The sequence below is a fragment of the Populus euphratica genome, unplaced genomic scaffold (assembly GCF_000495115.2).
Source record: "Populus euphratica unplaced genomic scaffold, PopEup_1.0 scaffold3.1, whole genome shotgun sequence".
In the NCBI taxonomy this organism is placed as follows: domain Eukaryota; kingdom Viridiplantae; phylum Streptophyta; class Magnoliopsida; order Malpighiales; family Salicaceae; genus Populus; species Populus euphratica.
This window is the reverse complement of record NW_011499847.1, coordinates 321,492-341,808: the sequence shown is the minus strand read 5'-3', so window position 1 is coordinate 341,808 and position 20,317 is coordinate 321,492. Positions and strand designations below refer to the sequence as shown.

Below are 20,317 nucleotides of genomic sequence, written 5' to 3'. Positions count from 1 at the left end.
CAATGAAATGAATAAACCAGGTGAGCAAACTAAATCTATTAGTTTTGATCTTACATTTGTTAAAACCGAATGTGTCCAATTTATTTTTTAAATTAAACTATTATTGACAGGTTTTTATTTATTTATTTTTTCAATTTAGTTCACATTAATTTTTTTTTATTTTTAGAATTTGAATCCAAACTCGACCAATCAGTTTTTTTAAAAAAAATTCTCACCGGAAATATCTTATAAATTTGAAGAACCAATAAATCAAAAAAAAATTTAAAATCTAATTGATATCATCTTTTTTTTAATGTAATTTAAATTATCTGAAAATATAAAGAAAAACATTTTTTTCTTGTTAATTCGAGTAAGTTTTTAAAGATATTCTAGGTAAACCAGATAATTCATTCACCCTTGTAAAATATTAGTAATTACTAATGATACAAAAACTCAGCGAGGAACGTTGAATGTTTTAGGGACTTAATCAAGAATTGGTGGATAGATTAAGATCCAGTATAGAAAGAAAAAATGAATTTTAAATTGGAAAAAAGAAATGAAAAAGGGAAGTCGTAACATTTTCAAATCTTATAAAAAATCTTATTTCAAATCCAGTATAGGACAAGGGATCCCAGCCTCATTCAACCTAATCTATCTTTCCTGCAAGGCCTTATGGGCTTTAGGCCCAAGATTCCCTCGCGTGAGAAACATCTTCACCCTTCAATTTTGCTGATGAGACTAGCTTGGTACAACACGTTTTCAAGAGAGTAGATCACCATTCCAAGACTAAAATAGGACAAAAAGTTAATTTATTTATAAGACTAAGTGACAAAAAAAAAAAACATATGTGAAACTCGAAAAAGAATAATCTGTCCCTTAATTTCACTTTCAGGGATTTTATTTTTATTCTGGTAGTAAATCTCGAAAGAAAAAAAGAAAAAATTTGAAAAAGAAACAGCATACCAGAACGATAATGTTCCCAGAACACTAGGCAATATTATTTTCTCAGTTAAGTAGTCAGTATTCAAAAAACGAATTAAGATTTTTCACATCAATGCCATGGTGGAAGGAGCGTTGATGCAAGCCCTCCATAGTCCATGTTCCATACTCCAAAACTGGAACCAAGCATCACTTGCTTTCACACAAGTCGATGACAAAATTTTAATGTCCAGACATCTGCATTTAATTTTACAGAGTCATCTTCGTCTACACTAAGAAAAGGGAGGGACCCCTTGCTGTTCATTCCATTATATTTCTTGACATGGTAACTGTTGTTACAGCGGACGAACCTATCTCTCTCTTCCTCTCTCTGTCTCTATCTCAGACACACATTAATATCAAGAAATGAATGATTGAATCCAGAAAGATACAGAAGAATTCCAGATCATTCTTGCATGAACAGGAACTCAGGTGAGGGACAAAATTATCTGGGCAAGCGTGTGACTAGATACCGGCCCTTTTCGAGGTCATAAATTGTTTTTAACTGTGGTTTTCGCAATTGCAATACAAAAAATGCAGCGAGCAAAGCTATTAAAAGAACAGCAAATAATGAGAAATACGTCACTGACTCATCTCCAACAATCTCATCAGGGTTATTGATTTCCGATTCTAGGGGCTCCAGCATTGATTGAAAGATGAAAGCACCAAGAGTCCAGTCAAAAGGAACGCTTCCAGTATGATTTGCAAATCCAATCCTGCCAAAAAAAACGAGGTTGATATTTTGATTCAAGTATAAAAAAAAATTGTTCTTATGCCAATAATTTATTAGTGACGATTTTTTTCTACGCTAGATATCAAATATAGCATGCTGAAGAAAAACTGTTCTCTCAAAGGCGGTAAAACTCAAACATTTTGAAACATTTATGCGTCCACACAAACATGTATGCTCATGCGAGCACATACAACTGCACATTCACCGTTTACACATTAAGACATCAGAAGACCAGTTTACTAATTCAAACCGAGACACGTCATTTGCAACTCAAATGAAAAGTTTGGCTAAATCAATTGCCCAGTCTCTCCAAGATTGACCGGTAATAGTCGAGTGCATGCGGTTTTGACCTGAAACTTTTACCATGTGCAACTTATTCCCATTTTCAACTTGTGATGGTTTTCCCACGGATTAGAGAAGCAGGTTGCTATATTAAACAAGGCTGCAAATATCTCCAACCAACAACTGAGGCCAGGATGAATTAGATGCGAGTTTTGCAAAAGAATACAAGGAGAAGATTGACATAGGTGCAAGGAGAGCAATGGTACCTTTTATCATTCATTGATATTCCAAGGCTGTCATGCAGCAGTGCCACTGTGTAGGCAGAAGAGAAACAATATCTCAACAAATCCAAATCATCGATGCCATTATGCTGGTCTTTCAGTTTATCCCAGTCATCTTCACAGTAGTGTTTCCCAGCTGCCTCTAATTCAAACAAAGAAACCCTAGGAACCAGCCCAAAAAACTGTACAAGGTTTAGTACTTACAGGCAAGAAAAGGTAACAATTAGAGAAAAAAATTGTTGGACGTCTGCAATGTGTTAGGTATAGCACTACTATGATGAAGCAGGTCATAACAGTTACAATCTGTTCACCCTCCTACCATTTTTGCAAGTGAAAACTAGAGAGAAATAGATAGAGCACAAACACGGATACAAGAACAGGATAATATAGGTACATTTTTTACACATACAAGAATGTACACATATGATATGCGTTTCAAATTATGTAGCAAAAGAGTTGCCCTTAATTTCAAGTCATGTCATTATTCACAAACCTCAGAAGCAAAGAACAAGTTGTCTTGAGAAACAGGCTTGCCTTGTAGCCTCGTGGAAAAAGGGGAGTCGGTGTTGCAAGGTAGACGCAAGCATTTCTCTGCATAAAAGAATGAAATTGAAAAAAGAATTAATACCAAGGTTTTTATTTTTTTTTCTTTTAGATTAAAAAAAATCAATAGGCTCTTGAATTCATCAAACAATTTATCCAAGGAAAAGATCAGCTGACAATTAATAACTCTATTAGAAGATAAATGCCTGCAGCAATGACAAATCTGCATGGTTGAGAGAGTACAGAGAACAGATAGAAGACAAACTGAACATGTGTAGTTTACATGCACTTTTAGTATTATTTTGATACCAGCTAACAAGAGCATCGCTTAGAAGCTCAATACTTGAAGTATGTAGAAATCTTTTGTTTACTAGAATACAAAAGGAAGCTTCAGTTTTTCTTGGTATCCAGGTGATTAAGTCAGAGGTTTAGAATAGCTGAACCAGTTAGGGGCTTAGAACAATGTAATGGGATGTTGAGTAGTTCAATTTTGAAGCATATTTTGACTACCAAGTAAACTCGGCCTGCAAGTTTGCTTGGCCAATTAGTCTGAAAATCCATTCAAGAACAGCAGAGATTATTTTCATCTTTACTGTTCCATATTTGCAATAATACTAAACATAGGCTACACACAAGTTCTATATTTCTCTCCTATAAATTCCAAATCCAAAACGCTCAAGTAAATGGAAGACTTTCTCTTCAAGAATCGTTATAGAGCACAGGTCAAATAGAGTGCAAAAAAATACAATTGAATCATACAAGCATCACAAAACCCCGTCAAGACGAAAGAGCAGAAGATACCTTGTCTGTTCTTCAACAATGCCCGAACTTCAAGTCTGCATGCAGTAAAGTTTCCAGTTCCATGAGACATCAGAAGTTTTGAGCCACTTATATTGGATGCCAGCTCATATCCTTGGGGAATGCAAGGGTTACCAACAAAACCCTCCCTATATATTGATGCTGCACAATAAATATAATGGTACTTGCTATGATTGGTGATCCAAGTGAATTTTTCAACTCTGAAATTAGAACATCAATCATGCATGCAATAAATGTTTGTCACTAGAACGAGGACTCATACGGGTAATATATCACCACCATGAGTGAAATATACAAAATGTGGCCACATAATTTAAGGTAAATTCTTTCCTCTTTAACGTTAATTAGAGATGTAGTGTTCACAATTCACAACCATAAATTTTGCAGCCACACCTTTCTTTGAACAGAGTTACAGATTTGAAAATATGTCCATAACCACAATTAGGGGTGTTAAAAAAAAAACCAAACAACTGAGAAAACTGGAAAAAAAATTTAACCAAAAATACCAAACCAAGAAAAAAAACCCAAAAAATTTCCAGTTCGGTTCAGGGTTGGGCTCAAACTTCTGAACTGTACAAATCAAATCGAACCAGTTCAGTTTGTAGCTCAAACCAAGCCACCCAGGGTATAAAAGGCTTATTTTCTCTGAAACCCTAATTCACTCATTTCCTTTCCTCCTGCATCCACCCTCACCTTCCTCTCTCTCTCTCTCTCTCAACAGTTTGCTCTCCTCCCCCACAACCTCCCCCTCTCTTTCTCTGATCTATGGTCTCAATAACAAAGAACAAAAAAAGCAAGCTTCTTTCTCATCTTCAAAAACTTATTGACTCCTGTGTCGTGGGGAGACGGAAAGAGACAGAGAAGCAAATGTCTAGTAGTCGGAAAATAAGAAAAGGGCCATGGAAAGAGGACGAAGATGAAGTACTGATTAACCATGTTAAAAAATATGGTCCTCGAGATTGGAGCTCCATTCGATACAAAAGCCTTTTACATGGAACTGGCAAGTATTGTCATTTTTGCTGGGTTAATAAGGTTAGACCCAACTTGAAAAAATTAGTATCAAGTTAACTTGGTTAATTATATTTTAAACCTTTTGCAATTTTACATGCATGCGGTGATAAATTATCAAGATTTTGATCCTGGGCTGTTTTCGCTTCTCTTTAGTTTTAGTCCAATACAATAATGTGTGATTGTCCAGAGATGGAATTTCCTCTTGACTTTGTCTTTTTTTCTTTTTTTGGTTGTTTCTGTGTGTGTGATTTTATAGTGGATGCAAGTTTTCAGTGGAGGAAGTGAGGGTGATTATAGAATCCTGAGCTGAATTTGGGAACAAATGCCCAAATGAGCAAGAATTGCTATGTATTTGTCGGGAAGGACTGGTACTGATGTGAAGAATTTCTGTAGTAGACAGAAGAGGCTGGCTAGGATTTTGCAGACTTCAGGAACCCCACCTTCCTCTTCTAATTCCAAGCAACAGAAGCCCATTTTAAAATAGGCCCATTAAAAACCCAAAAAACAAGCCCATTTGAAAGGCATTAGGTCTCCCGGTTTTCAACTGAAAAAACCAACCCGGACCGAACCAAACCAGTTTCGGTTCGGTCCATGTCAAATTTCTCAAAAATTATAAACCCGGTTCAGTTCGATTTTTTAGCTTCCACCGGACTGTGAACACCCCTAACCACAGTTGATCTAGTCAAAGACAACATCTGGGCCCACTTTCTGCTTTGACAACAAATGGAATAGAGGGGTGGCTAAAGCAACTACGACAAAATATGGCACAAGCTGCAATGCTCCTTGATTTAGAAACCCACTAAACTCAGCCTTCAAATAACAGTATTTTGAAAGAAAAGGTCAGCACAAAAACTTACATGAACTCACATCTCTAGAGCTGTGTCGCTCATGTAGTGATTCCCATGCTGCATCCTGTACAAAAACGATGGTCCTTCCCTTGTTAGGCGCCTTCTACAACAAATTTGTTGCAGAATGCAGATAACGCAATAGCAGCAAATGAACAGACAATATGATTGCATTCCATCCTGAGATGATAAACCCTCCCGTCCCCTTCAGTTTCCTGTTTTTTTTAAGGGTAAAAAGCTCCCAACCAAACATTCCTTCCCTTTCACTTGAAACCTTCTATTCCAAACATAGTCCTCAAATTTTTAATGAAAAATCTCAAGTTCCCTCGCCTATGGCAGAAGATGTTCTAATTCAATCTTGCAAGAGAAGAATTGAAAGAAATGTTGTTAATGGTTGTTTCTAGCAGAATGTCAGATTCATATTTTATGGCATACATTAATCAGAAAAGTGACTGGAAGAAAAAAACAAAAGATGAAAATTTGACATTTTGATAATCAGCAAAGCAATACGTATGGAAACACCTGGCCAAATTTTGGCAAGCTTTGTGCCTGAAGATTGTAAGTAACTCTAGCCAGTTTGATCCTCCGTGAAGATTGCACTCGTGCTACTTCTCTTGAGGCAAATGTAATCTGCATTTATTAGTTGCATCGTTCAAATTCCAAAAAAGAATAACATATATCCAAACAAAGTTGCAGCAACATATTTGGGTTCCAATATAACTATAAAAGACAGGTGCTGCAGTATCATGAATCACTAGCAACCTTAGACCCATAAATCTACTTGTATGAAACACAATCCCATTATTGACTACTTTTTGTTCCCGTGTTTAATCATTAGTCTTCCAGCTAACACAAAACCGAGTGATAGCAGCTGTACATGATGGGATTTTAAGGTCCTGTTATAATGTACATTAATAACCTCTGTTTTGAATTGATAGGTCTAAAACAACACATGTAACCACCAACCACCATTGTCGATGTTGATATTTGGCTATGACATTTGTTGTGTAATATTGCACAATAGAATCCTCCTTTCTGTCCCTTCTCCCCACTTTTTTTTGTCCTTTCTCCCTCCTGTTTTTCCACTTCTTTATTCAATTTCACTCTACGAATTCCAAACCATGTGTTACCAAGTGTGAACGATATACTATTCCAATAATGAATTAATACTACAAAACACCAATACTTCAACCACCAAAAACGCATTTATGCTATTTCCATCATTTACGCAGGTAGACAGCAATCACAGACAATAAAAAAAGGCAATAAAAGAACCTGCAAAGAATTGCCATCAAGTTCTACAATCCCAGTGGTTTTGTCAGCTTCATTTCCCAAACTTCCATGAACATAGTTCACAGCAACCCAAGAGTAAACACCCCTTTCTTCTTCTGCATCAAAGACCACATGAACATGTCATTCGAATCAGAATCACTCATTAAACTTTCCTAAGAATACCATTAAAACTGAAGACCACTTAACCCTCTACATAGTCCCCATATCAAATCCATCATCTCCCTACGCTAAACACGTCAACGCATAGCAAGATCAGCTGACCTTTCACTCGTTAGTATTTCATTTACTAGCTAACAACATTAAGTTACAAAGCGAAAATCAACATATCTAACTTAAACACCCCTCGTTATCAGAACCCGGATCCAATTACAATCCTAATACCACAAACAATCAAAACAAAGCTAAACACATTATCACAAACCTTCAATAACACGTGCCCACTCGTCCTTAAACGTGAACCCGGATGCCCTCAAAACCTTTCTGCACACCTCCAAGATCCTCTCTTTCACCTTCCCTTCCAACCCCACCATTTCCTTACCGCTAACCATCAACTGCACCCCAGCATTCCCCCACTCCCTCCTTGGAACCCACTTTTTCGCAAACTCAACCAGACTCTCAATCAACCCACCCGCACTATCAGGATCCTCCACAAACCCACCCAATCCAGGCCTAACCTTCATTGACCCAGTAATCAATGGCAACTGCCCATTATTAAAACCCACATTCCCCTCTCCCAACAACTGATATACCCGGACTCTACACCCGCCCCGCCCCGAATCAATAACAACACTAATAAGACGGGTATTCGGGTTGGAAAACTTGGAGGAACGGTGGGTCCTCTGGGCTGTAGAAAAAAGGTAGAAAAGGAAAGGGATGGTGAAAAGGGTGGCTAGAAGGATTAAAAATTTGCGGGCTTTTTGGGATTTGGTGCTTTGTTGTTGTGGAGGGTAGGGTGAAGCGAGAGAGTGCATGCGTGGGTGTAATTGGGTTCGGTGAAGTGGGAAGTAGGATGCTGTGGAAGGTCTGGACTGAAGGGATGAGAAATCCATTGTCTGTGTGTGTGTTCTGGGACTTCGAAAGGAGAGGAAAGGGAGAGAGATTTGTGGGTTTGTCTTGTCTGGTTACATTTGTTGGTGAGATCTTGCGAGTACGTGAGGGTTGAGAGCTAAGAGAAGTGATGATTGTTGGATTGCTTGTAGATTCAAAATTTGATGATCTGATTTGACAAGTAATTTTTCTTCTTGTTTGTTATTTTCAAGCACATGCTGTTTGAACTGTCTCAATAAGATCCGGGCAGGCCAGCCCGGTGAATAATCCGATGACCCATCTATTCGGATTTTGGTCCAGGTTGGTTATAGAAAACCCATTTTTTCTCGTCAAAATAACTTCGTTTTGTCCCCACCTACGTTAAGTATTGAATCAGCTTTCATACGTATCAATTAAGTGTACCAACTTTAATAAGTTTTATTTCAGATCCTCAATTTTTAAATTGTGCTATGGTTAATTTTTTTTATAAAAAAAATATAAAAAAAAAGATTGTGCTATCGGTTGAATTTTTTTTATATAAAAAATATAAAAAAAAACCTATAATTTAAAAGTATTAGGTTTTTTATAAAACTTTTATCTAAAAGTTTTGGGTTTGACTCAAAACTTGATCCAGAAGTATTATTTATAATATCAATAATGACATTATATTTACATAACTTAAATTTAAGTATGTTTAGTTGTAACACTAGACTCAATAGTTTTGAATGTGGATATAGTTGTAAGAGTGTGTCATAAAAATATGATAGTCAAACAGAACCTGTAAAACCAGACTTAATAGTTTTGGATGTGGATATAATTGTAAGAGCGTGTCATAAAAATATGATAGTCAAACAGACTAATTAAAAAAAAACTAAAAAAAAAAAAACTAATGAAGAAAAAGAAAAAAATATGAAGTAACTAGGTTAATCCTTTTAAACTATATTAATCTATTAAATATAAGATTTGTGTTATAAAAATTTAATAACTAAATAGAAAAAAATTAATGGGTTAACCCATCAAATTAGGTTAACCAGTTAAGGCCGAGATACACGTCATGAAAGTCTGATAATTAAATAAAAAAATTTAACATTGATAAACTAAACTAAACGAAAAAATTAATTAAAAAGAAAAAAAATTTCAGGTTAACCTGTTAAACTCAAAATATGTATCATGAAAATCTGTAGCTAAATAAAATAATTTTAACATTAACAAATTAAATTAAAAAAATTCAACAAAAAAAAAGAAAAAAGCAAAATTAAAAATTAAAAAAATTAAAAAACATATAAAAAAAGAAGAAGATAGGTATTTTAGAATATATTATTATTATTATTATATAATTATAATTATAATATATAAGTGCAACAAAAATAAAAGGTGGGAAATATAAAAGACAGAAAAAAAACATAAAAAAGAAAAAGAAAAGGCAGAGTATTTTAGTATATATTATTATTATTATATTATTATCATCATAATATATAAGTACAACAAAAATAAAAGGCAGAGTATTGATTAATTTGTTTTCAGCCGCATGTTTTTAAAAAAATTTATATGTTTATATTTATAATTATTTTTTATATTTTTAGATTATTTTGATGTACTTATATTATAAATAAATTTAAAAAATAAAAAAATATTATTTTAATATACAACTAAAAAAAATATTTTTAAAAAATGAATTTGTAATTGAATAATGGTTCACATTTACCATATTTTGGATGCTTCATGTTTGGACACTTTTTAAAGCAGCCAGGGTGTCATCATGACCCTCCCGCTCTTTAAAATCCACGGATCAAACTATTATTCAGGTGGGTTGATCCAATGGCGTACGTGTTTAGGAGTATCATAGTCTCAGAGCTATCACAGAAATATTCAGGTGTCTTTTTTATGTGATTTTCAGCGAAGGCCAAATGGATCTTTGCCAGGCGAGAGTCGGAAGGGTAATTCTATTCTTTTTTTTTTCAATTAATATAAATATTCATATTAATTTATATTTTTTTTATTAATTTTACAGGATTTATTAATTTTTTTATTAATTTTATATATTTAAAATTATGATGTTTGTAAAACTTAAATTGATAATTTTTTTAAAATAAATTTAAAATATCACTAATTAAACTAGTAATTTAAAAATTAAATAAATAAGTCTATTCTTGTTCATCAATCATGATGCCAGGCAATTCAACACAGTTTTAAGCTCCAATTACTTAATTAACATCAGGGATCAGGGATTTGATGTTTGGGTTCTGAGAAAATCTTGATAGTTTTCTCGAGAAGATGTGTTTTTGTTTTTTGTTTTATTTTATTCCGAGACGGCGGGAGATATTGGATTAGTATAATATACACGCGCCTTACTGACACATGGGATGAATATTCGGGCCTACGCAAAGATAGACCAGAAGTCTAATAAACTTAAAATGTCAGCCCAAATTGATACATGGCCCAAGTTAAGTGTTGCTAGGAATTGTTTTTATTATATATTTTTTTATTTTGAATAGTTATAGAGATATTGAAAGTTTTATAATTTCATTGAATTAAATGATGCAGTGGTTCGTTTATGCTTGGTTTTTTGTTAATTATTTTAACTTGTGGCAGTAAATATGGAATTAGCAAAAATAACTTCTTGTTAATTCACGGAGGAATGAGTTTATTATATTATTATATAGTTTCCCAGGCTATAATTATCCATTTAACATACTGCTAGATTAGCAAAAAAAAATTATTTCTATTTTCGTGCACTGTGCATTAATTAACTACTCTTCTACAAAAAAAAATCTATTTTTTCTCTCTTGTAGACGACTGAAATAAGAAGTTGGATTTTTATTTATTATAATCTAACTATATAAAAAAATATTATTCTAATATATTTTCAAATAAAATATACTTTAAAAAATAATTATCATTGCACTTTTAAACATTCTCAATCTGAACCTAGCCAATTTCAGCATTGAACATGGGCATGCATGATAAGATAGGTCCGTCATTTAATTACTAGGAATCTAATCTCTGGCTATGCAATGGCTATCATTTTTTATGTTTTTTCATGCAGAATAGAGTCTGCACAGCGTAAACAAACTAAGCTAAAACACGCACATTGCAGGAGGAGGATGAGGCATTGCATCCATCGTTTTACTAAGCAATTTTGCCTCTCAAGATGCTATGTAAGCAAGCAATTTGGGGTAGTACTGTACGATATTAAAAGGTGACAAGAAGCTACACCTTCGGTTGCGTGAAAATGGACTGTAGGGAAATAAGGGTACAGGACTTTTGGATGGAAGCACATAGCAATTGCTGTGAAGGTTCCTATATTATCCATGTTGTTATCGGTCTCTATGTAAGCAAATGCTTGAAGTTTACTCTTAAGTTCTGGGGGGGCATTTCGGTAGTTTGAGCTTGGAAATTGTAAGTTCTATTGAAGAATTAACTTCTTAGGTTTTGATAGTATAGAAATGAAACTACAAATGATCAGCTAGATGACCACCCGATTCTTGGCTTTGCGCTGCTCTTGGTCGCTATTGCCCCTGGTTATATATGCCAAGCTTGCATGTCCTGATCTCTGATGGAAAAGAAAATGCCTATATATTCTCATCTTTGTATATATATCATGGCAGACTATAGTATGTGCCTATGGAGATCCTAGCTACCAGTTGCTTGCACATCTAATTATTGATGAGAGGCAGACTATAGTATCTGCCCATGGAGATCCTACCTATCAGTTGCTTGCACATCTAATTATTGATGAAAAGAAAATTTGGGATCTGATACCCTTTGAAAATATTTAGGGAATCAGGGGAGATTTTCTGTCTCGGGTCTCCTTTTCCCTTCCCGATCACAAATCGTGAGCAACCAAACAAGAGGAGAGAAAACCCTAAAATAAGAACATTCCTCCTGCAGCAACAACTCTCTCTGTAGCCTATATACACCTGCCAAAATCCTAAAGTGCCGAGATCTTCATTTGCATTAATGGATATATCTACCCCATCAACAACACCTAAATATTCATCAAGCCCCGTAATGATGAACTCTAACCCAAACAGTGCTGCTCCGACCACAGTTAGCGCCATATCTTCTACTCCTAGCCGCTATGAGAATCAAAAGCGTAGAGACTGGAACACTTTCTGCCAGTACCTTAGAAACCACAAGCCTCCCCTCTCATTTCCCAGGTGTAACGGCACCCACGTCCTTGAATTCCTTTGTTACCTTGACCAGTTTGGCAAGACGAAGGTCCACCACCAGACTTGTCAGTTCTTTGGCCATCCTAAGCCACCAGCACTGTGCCCTTGTCCACTCCGACAAGCCTGGGGAAGTCTTGACGCACTCATTGGACGACTTAGAGCAGCCTATGAGGCTCATGGAGGGAAGCCTGAAGAGAATCCTTTTGGTGCAAGAGCGGTGAGGATCTACTTGAGGGAGGTAAGGGATTTTCAAGCTAAATCAAGAGGAGTTAGCTATACAAAGAAGCGCAAGAGGACTTCTAAACAAGCTGAAGGGAACAACGGTACCACCACAAGCTAGAATCATCTGATAATAAATACTGAACCTCTAGCAGCCTGTGGATTAATCTTGGTGATGATAGCATGTATACTACAATAAAGAAATAAGTTTTTATTCATATTATAATAAATTAGTATGATATGTATGCCAACATAACTACTAGATGATATGGAATCTACACATATGCTTGTATAATGTTGATATCTAATTTAGTCCATGATAATGTTGTTGCTAATTGAACAAAAACTGCTTAAATTTAGCAATATATTTCTATGAAAAACATATATTTGGTAGCTGAATTCTCTATACAATTATTATCATTATTGAACTTTGAAACCGAGAATTATTATTAATTTCCACTGTTTTTAAAATATGTATTCATGGGAAACATATCTTGCATATTAATTTCCACGATTTTTTTTTTGTAATTTCTCGAATTAATAAGAAAATAAGGATCATCATACTAAATTTAGAAACGCTATAATAATTCGAGATATATTATGACGAGACACATATTACTAATCATTGATATGTGTCTTTGATTATTCAGAGGATCTATGAGATTAATCATTTTCAAATTACATAATATATACATTCCCTTCTCTGTTTTTTTTTTTAGAAAGATCTTCCATTAATGTTAGAAATGAATGCAATTTTCAAAAAAAAAATATCAGAAAAAATGAAAATGAAAATTGAAATTGAAACCAAATAAAAAACGAAAGAATCGTAAAACTTCCTCTAGCTCTCCTCTCAATTAGTCCGAGAACAAAAGATGCAAGAAGTTTTGGCTTTTATGGGTTGTTGGCAGACGAACTTTTTGTTGACGCTAAAGCCAAATCGACTTTCTAAAGAGACTTTAACCAGCAAACAAAGCCAATTTGTGAATTTTGGCAAGCTATTTGGTCCAAAACTCAGGTAAGAATCAATCTAAACTTTTATTTTTTTTAAGATTTTATTGCAATGTTGTTTGATAAATTTATAGTCTTTTATTTCTTTTGATTAATTGATTTATGGGTGAGAAGTGGCAATATGTACTTTACAAGATTTTCGGGTGCTATAAGTATATTTGAAAAATTGGTGTAAATCATATTTTTAAAAGTTTTAAATTTTTTATTTAAAATGTATATATTTTTTATGTTTTCAGATCGTTTTAATTTTAAGATGCTAATATCAAAAATAATTTTTAAAAAATAAAAAATATATTTTAATATATTTTTAAGCGAAAAACATTTTAAATTGCCACTGTTACCACAATCTCAAATAGATTCCAAAACAATGAGTGGAGATTTAGAAATTAAAAGAAGATTATCCATCTAATTTTAAATATGTTGATCACATTATTGTTTACTGGGAATATTTAGATAAATTACTAAATAAAATAATACTCCCCCCCTCTCTCATATTAAAATAAAAGTAATTTACTTTAAAAGAAAATATTATTTTTTTCTCTTTTCCCTTTGACATTCAAAATTAATTTAATAAGATTTATAAAGATATTAGTATTGTGAAATATTATTTTAGTTCTAGTAGATAATGAATTTTAACGCTACTAGTAAATTTTTTTATATACAATTATAAAAATAAAAAATTAAAATTTTCTTATTAAGAAAGTGATCACATTATACTAAATTATTTGAGCCTTTTACATAGAAAAAGAAAAATTAATTTCATCAATTTTCCTTTTCCTTTCTATGCATATCCCAAGCGATGAAATGCTAATTAGGGAAAAGTCAGAAAGTTTATATGCAAGTAAAAACCAATTTAAAATTAATTAAATATAATGATTTTTTGAATTATTATTTTTTATATAAAATTTGGTTAAGGAAATCTGATAAATCAGTTGAGTTGGATTTCAGTTTCATATTTTTTATATAAAAAACAAATAAAACTGAATTATAAACTAAAAATCCCTTCAATCAATCAACATCTAAATTAAAAAAACTAAAAGGCTCATTTCATTTAAATTAGATTATTTATTTGGTTTTAACAAATGTAAAACAAAATCAAACCAAACTGAAAGTTAAGTTCTTCTACAGTTTTTTAAGATATTCCAGTGCTAGAAGGAAAAAGTTCGAATTATACAACATATATAGAAAATCCTCCCCTCATCTCATGCCTCACACTCTGTGATGTAATTAAGCTATATTTAATTTTACGTTACATAGCCAAGTAACTTTCTATCAAAGAGGAGTACTATAAGTGCTTATTATAAAACAGAAGAAGCCACCCGACATTTTTCAGGTTGGTCCTGCATGCAGTGCCTTTGGCAACAATTAACGAAGCACTTCAGAGAGGCTTAACGGGGACTCCTAAAGTCGAGGAACTCTGTCCTGCAGCCTGTAAGATCACGTATTCTGAACTCTTAACAAAATCAATTGTCTTCAAGCTGGAAGCTTGGAGGAAATTACCTACAGATCAATACCAAGTTTTCAATCAATATCCCTCTCTACCTTAGTAATCAAATAAAATAATAAAAATTAAATCTAATAGATAAAAAAATTAAAAAAATAAAGACAAAATATATAGCAATTAAAAATTTATAAATCAAATTTAATAGATAAAAAATTTTAATTAAAAAAATAATAAGAAAAAAACAAATAAGAATCATAAAAATAAGAATTAAATCGATATAAAAATCAAATTAAATTAAATTTTAAAAGATAAAATTAAAAAAATAAAGACAAAATATATAGCAATTAAAAATTTATGGATCAAATTTAATATAATTAATAAATAATAAGATATTTTTAAATTTTTTATCATTTTAAAAAAATATTTTTTGCTTAAAAAAATATTTTTCTCAAAACAAAACTAAATTTCTTTTAACTATAAAGGGTTTTCATTAATTAATTTTTTAATCATAAATAAATTTTAAAAATTAATTTTTATAAAACAAACGGTCCTGAATCAAATTCAATTTTGGCTTTTGATCGAGCTTCGTTTCAATCCCAAAGTGATTGATAAAGTACTAAATCTAGAAAAGTTTCCAACAAAATCATTAGCCTGCAACATCCATGCACTTTTACTAGGCATCCAACTGTCAGCATGTTGAGGGAAATTACATGCAGGAGGTACATATATTTACTAGTTACTCCGAATTTCCAAAGCAAGATGTTGAAATAGGCTTTGCTACATCCACTCCACCTTCTTCCTCGCCATGTTAAAAACAGAAAAGTGGCGTGCATGAACACAACAACATTCATCAAGGACATCTTTGCTTTGACAAAAGCTTCACATACATCGATCCCAAAGGGTTATTATACAGCGAAGTACGCCCCAAAAGAGTTCAAAAAAACCTCTTACCTACAGCTTCAAAGCCTCCATCTCTCTTCCTACAACCTTACACCTCATAAAACTCCCAATAGTATTCAAAACCAATCTCACATCATCCCATCTATCTCCACTAGCCATCTTCTTGTACAAGTAACTATCAAATGTCATCCTCTGCACATACTCATCCCCACATAACTCCACCAATGCCTCTCTACCCACATCACTCCCATAAAACACTCTTTGCAACAAATCCAAGAACCTGAAAGTATTCACATACTTGTCGTCCCATTCTCTCAAGTACACCCTCTTCAAATCCTCCTCACTGACCATCCTCTCCCCCCTTCTGAAGCCTTCACAATAGCCTCCCCGCACATTCTACCGGATTTCGCCGCGAAATATATTCCTTCTCCCGAACACTTGGTCACGTACCCCGCCGCGTCCCCAACAAGCGCCACACGTCCACGCACACGCCTCGGACGCGGTTGCTCCGGGATTGGGTGAGCCTCCACTTTAATCACTCTGCCACCCTTAATCTTCTCCTTAACCCTCTCCCTGATCCCTCTTTGATACACCTTAATATCCCGCCTCGCACACACCGTGCCCGTCCCCACCGCCACGTGGTCGCATTTTGGAAACACCCACGCGTAAAAGTCAGGCGACACGTCATTCCCAACATACATTTCTGCGAGATTATGATAATACTCCATTTTCTCATCCGGTAATTTGATTCTCTCTTGAAAAGCAATGGCACATCTGTAATTCCCTGCATTAATAATCTTTGCTACCCTGCTATTAGCCCCATCAGCCCCGACAATCAAATCAACGGCTAACGTTCGTTTACAATTATTAATAGTGTGGTGGATAACATAAGGTTTTGAAGATAAAAAATCAGGCACCTCAATATCCGTGACAAGGCCAGTGATAAAATGAGCACCATTGGATTGAGCACGAGACCGGAGAAAAGAATCCAGCACTTCGCGGCGCAACATGGGGATAAACTCATGAGACTTTAAAGTTTTGGATCCGAAATCGACGGTCAGGTTCGAAGGAGAGATGATCTTCATGCGAGTGACATGTCGGTCGATGAGGTGAAGAGGGATGGAAAACTCCTCGATCATGCAAAGAGGGATGGCTCCACCACATGGCTTAGCTGTGGAAGGGCTACGCTCGAAGAGGAAGGCTTCTGCGGCGGATGAACCTGCTGGGCCGCCGCCGTTTTTGCGGCCAGAGAGGGGGCTGGATGAGGTGGCGGTGATTGTTAGAGTTTTGGATTTTGGTTGCTGGTGTTGTTTTATGGTTTTGAGAGGTAGGGTTGGAGTGAAATGAAGGTTGTGGGTTAGTGCTAGTGCGGCCATGGTGTTAATGCTAAGTTTTTTAGGGTTTAGAGATGGGTGTGAAGAGAGTGATAAAGGCAGCTTGGAATGTGATGGAGTTGGGTTTAGGGGAGAGAAAGAGAATCATTTTTATTTTTTATTATAATGATGTTTGATTCTTTTAATGTCATCGTTTTAATAAAAATAATTAACTTAAATTCACCGGTGATGCAAACTTATAATCTTCTTCATGAGAGTGGCCATATTGGGGCTGTCAAGTATGGTCGAAACACGCGCATGCATGATTTCTTAATTCCATTTTTCATTCATATAATTGTGAAAAATACACAGTGCCCATAAAATCTAGGGAAAAATATCATCATGTTTCCAATATCATTCTTGAACAGGACAGTACTGTTTGCATTAACAGTTACTATACTAGCGGTGTGTATACAGTTACTACTGGGATGCAAGAAACAAATTTCTGAAAAGTTATCATCATAATCTAAAATTATGTTCAATCTGCAGTGCTCAGCATGAGCAACAGGCCAAAAACTACTAAAGCAGACGGTTTGATGAAGCATGTATCACCTGGATGGCACTCCGGTCAAATGTGAAGTGGACACCAATTCCTGGACTGTGATAGGACGACAAATGCCGGGCAAGGGATGGCCAAACCAGGCTGAATCAGCAAGCAAGGAGTTCAATGCTTGCGTAGGATTGTAAAGATCCCACCATACGTGAGCTGAAGATTGGTTGCAGGCCGTCTCTGTGGAAACACAGCCAATCTCTGCACCATGAAGACCGAGCCCACAGCACGCATTCTGTGTATCCCTAAATCCTGTATTAGGGACAGAAGCTTTCTAGTTCAATAATCTGATACTGGTGTTGTATTCTGTTCACAATGCAGTAACATCACACTAGGTTACATATAATCATGCGTTTGGTTCGATACTATGGACCAAGAACTTAGTAAAATGGTGCAGGAATGGCAAGAGGAATTGATCGATAGCTGTGACAAATTTTCAAATCTATCTCAACTCTGTACGAACTTGCAGTTGGTATACTTCTGGCAGATCAATATACAAATATCAATCTAGCTATTCAAGCTAATTATAAGGATAAGAAAATGGAAGTGAACTAATTTTTAAAAAATCATAGAATTTCAAAGCAAGGAAGTTTTCGGCTTTGGGGATGATTAGGCATAAATCGTCAGCAACTGGTGTAGCAACTTCAACCTAGAATTCCTTAAAAATGGGAACAATGAAAAAGGGTTCGTACCGAAGAGTGTTGGGTTGGTTATGACCTCCATCATTCCCTGGTATACATCACAGAAAATTATCTGAGCGTCAGGTAATTCCACATTGAGCTCCACAATATGCTCACTAAGCATTGTATTGTATTGCAAAACCAACTCGTTGATCTCTTCTACACAACCCATTCCATGATGAATAGCAGTTGAATTATACGACTCCCATACCACGCGTGGAGTGCATCCCAGCGGCAATATTCCTGTGCTTATGATCTTCCTCACATTTGCATCGTAAAGGGTCCGTATAGCATGAACCATCTGGTTGACCAGAATGCGAGCAAATTCTTGGCCACTGTACTTGAGTATCACGCCTGAAGAATTCCTCAGAAAGAGGTCAACATAGTCATCTTTTCCAAAGGAAAGATAGAACATGGAGGATTTGATAAAATCCTGGGCGATGTCCTGTCTAAGCTGAAGCTGCAACAACTGGAAGGTCTCGTATACTTGGCGCAGCTGTTGGTTAAAAGAGGAGTGGCTCTGGCTGCTGGGGCTTATGATTGTTGCATGCGCTGAACCGTAATTCACACCTTTTATTAGCCCTTCAATCGATCCATTCTGACTGTTGAATGGCTGGGAATTAGGCAAGCCCATCTTCTGAGCTGCAGTACCATAAAATTGACTAACATTACTAGAATTGCGGCTCCATTTTAACTCTTAAGAAACAGTTCAGTGCACAGATCATGCCATCAATACACCAGGTCCTTTTGCATCAGAAACTTTGCAGGTGAGCACTTATAGTTTCACACAAAAATATACAGCAAAAGAAAAGCACGAGATATATATGGTCTAGAAATTGGTAACAGAAAATCACATTATGTATCCATTGAAAACAACATCCTCCCTGAAACCAAGAATTCTACATCTAACCAATTTATCTCCTTCCACTTCAACTGTTTTCTCATGATTCTTGAACAGCTATGGAAAACAATCGAAACCAGAATGAATTTGTTTCTTTCTTTCTTTCTCTACGGGTTTAAACACCAAGTATCACTTATGAGCCAACCAATTAAAGGCCAGCTTTCAACATTAACAAATTAAGAACGCTCAGTTTCACATATAGTTCCAAGAAAAACAAATGCATGTATAGTTACTTTCAAGAAAGAGAAAGACAGTTACCTAGAAGATGAGGAAGAAGGGTGGAGTCTGACCCATTACAAGGAAGCAAAGAAAGATTTCTGCGAAGTAGAGGGTAAAAGAGACTGTTCTTTCCACAATCAACAGAAGAATCACCCATTAAGTACAACGCAGATACATGTGATCCATTTTCCATTACAGAGGGTGTATTTGGCAAGAATTGTCCATGCACTAGACCGCTCGAGCTCATTAAGATAGCAAGAAGAAGATATAGAAACACCATTGCCGCTCTTCTTCTTGATGATGTTGTTCTGATCTCCAGCCTTTTAGCCATGAAACTCTGCCTTTCTTCGGTTTCTTCTTTGTTTCTTGATGCTGTTTTGGGTGTGTTTCTTGGATGGAATAGCGTTTCTTTTGTTGATAACGCGGGAAGTATTGGATTCTTTACAGGTTTGAACTAGAAATGTGGTTAAGGGTTGATTTTGGTGCTTGCTCTGAATTAGAAAAGTGGTAGATTTATTGTAAGGCAAATTTACGCCCACCAACTGAACTTTGTAGGTCTGTAGCAGATTCAAATGTCTATACCCCATTTCTATTCGTTTCAAGTGTTTTCCAATATAGTTGCCAACCCCTCCAGGCCTGACTCGGAAAAGGTTCCGGGTTACTGAGTTGTCGGTCAACTCACGGGTTACAAGTTCAAAACTGATTAATCATTTCTTATCAAAATAATATCATTTATTCCTTAAAAAAAAAAAATTATTATTTTAAGGCCTGATCAAATTTGGCCGAATTATAGTTCATGCTGTGCAAGTCAATTGAGTTTGACTGAGTAAATATCTTTCTAAGTTCAGCTCTGTATCATGAGCTTTTCAAACCAGGGTAAGAAATGAGAGAAATTTCTTCATTTTATTTTATTTTTTTATGATGAGAAATTGTAGGAAATTCCAAACATGCAAGTAACCAGTTCAATGGATATACATATATAGTTTGAACTCGAAACCGCATTAAATAATAAAAAATTAAGTTGAGCTGCAGCTCATCAACAAGACAAATAGTTAAAACAG

At 35.0% G+C, this 20,317-nt stretch overlaps 3 protein-coding genes and 1 pseudogene across 4 annotated transcripts; 1 reads left to right on the top strand and 3 right to left on the bottom strand.

Moving 5' to 3' along the window:
- Positions 1–1,310: 1,310 nt before the first annotated feature.
- LOC105139102 (probable apyrase 6) lies at positions 1,311–8,141 on the bottom strand. Its single transcript, XM_011045427.1, has 8 exons — positions 7,186–8,141; positions 6,747–6,859; positions 5,994–6,101; positions 5,484–5,538; positions 3,598–3,756; positions 2,747–2,844; positions 2,239–2,435; positions 1,311–1,673 (listed from the first exon to the last, which is right to left on the bottom strand). Exons 1-8 carry the CDS (start codon positions 7,811–7,813, stop codon positions 1,403–1,405), a joined length of 1,629 nt encoding a protein of 542 aa, XP_011043729.1. The 5' UTR covers positions 7,814–8,141; the 3' UTR covers positions 1,311–1,402.
- Positions 8,142–11,484: 3,343 nt separating this feature from the next.
- On the top strand, positions 11,485–12,541 carry LOC105139091 (protein LIGHT-DEPENDENT SHORT HYPOCOTYLS 1-like). Its single transcript, XM_011045415.1, has one exon. It carries the CDS (start codon positions 11,751–11,753, stop codon positions 12,300–12,302), a length of 552 nt encoding a protein of 183 aa, XP_011043717.1. The 5' UTR covers positions 11,485–11,750; the 3' UTR covers positions 12,303–12,541.
- A 2,738-nt stretch (positions 12,542–15,279) lies between these two features.
- Positions 15,280–17,085, bottom strand: LOC105139081 (geranylgeranyl diphosphate reductase, chloroplastic-like; annotated as a pseudogene).
- Positions 17,086–17,231: 146 nt separating this feature from the next.
- On the bottom strand, positions 17,232–19,826 carry LOC105139068 (GDSL esterase/lipase At1g71250-like). 2 transcript variants are annotated; one of them, XM_011045392.1, is made up of 4 exons: positions 19,296–19,826; positions 18,149–18,778; positions 17,444–17,708; positions 17,232–17,407 (listed from the first exon to the last, which is right to left on the bottom strand). In XM_011045392.1, the coding sequence occupies exons 1-3, from the start codon at positions 19,585–19,587 to the stop codon at positions 17,455–17,457; spliced, it is 1,176 nt and encodes a 391-aa protein (XP_011043694.1). In that variant the 5' UTR covers positions 19,588–19,826; the 3' UTR covers positions 17,232–17,407; positions 17,444–17,454. The 2 variants fall into 2 exon arrangements, with proteins under 2 accessions (XP_011043694.1, XP_011043687.1); XM_011045385.1 differs by having other exon boundaries at positions 17,232–17,708.
- Between the last annotated feature and the right edge of the window lie 491 nt (positions 19,827–20,317).

Bases quoted from the DNA above. Each gene is read 5' to 3' on its own strand.
- LOC105139068 (XM_011045385.1), bottom strand. From the start codon at position 19,587: ATGGCTAAAAGGCTGGAGATCAGAACAACATCATCAAGAAGAAGAGCG. The intron at 18,779-19,295 runs GTAACTGTCTTT...ATGGTACTGCAG, and splicing joins CCTTCTTCCTCATCTTCTAG to CTCAGAAGATGGGCTTGCCT. The intron at 17,709-18,148 runs GTACGAACCCTT...TCCCTAATACAG, and splicing joins AACCAACCCAACACTCTTCG to GATTTAGGGATACACAGAAT.
- LOC105139091 (XM_011045415.1), top strand. From the start codon at position 11,751: ATGGATATATCTACCCCATCAACAACACCTAAATATTCATCAAGCCCC.
- LOC105139102 (XM_011045427.1), bottom strand. From the start codon at position 7,813: ATGGATTTCTCATCCCTTCAGTCCAGACCTTCCACAGCATCCTACTTC. The intron at 2,845-3,597 runs GTATCTTCTGCT...TCTTTTATGCAG, and splicing joins ATTGTTGAAGAACAGACAAG to AGAAATGCTTGCGTCTACCT. The intron at 1,674-2,238 runs GTACCATTGCTC...TTTTTTTGGCAG, and splicing joins ATATCAATGAATGATAAAAG to GATTGGATTTGCAAATCATA.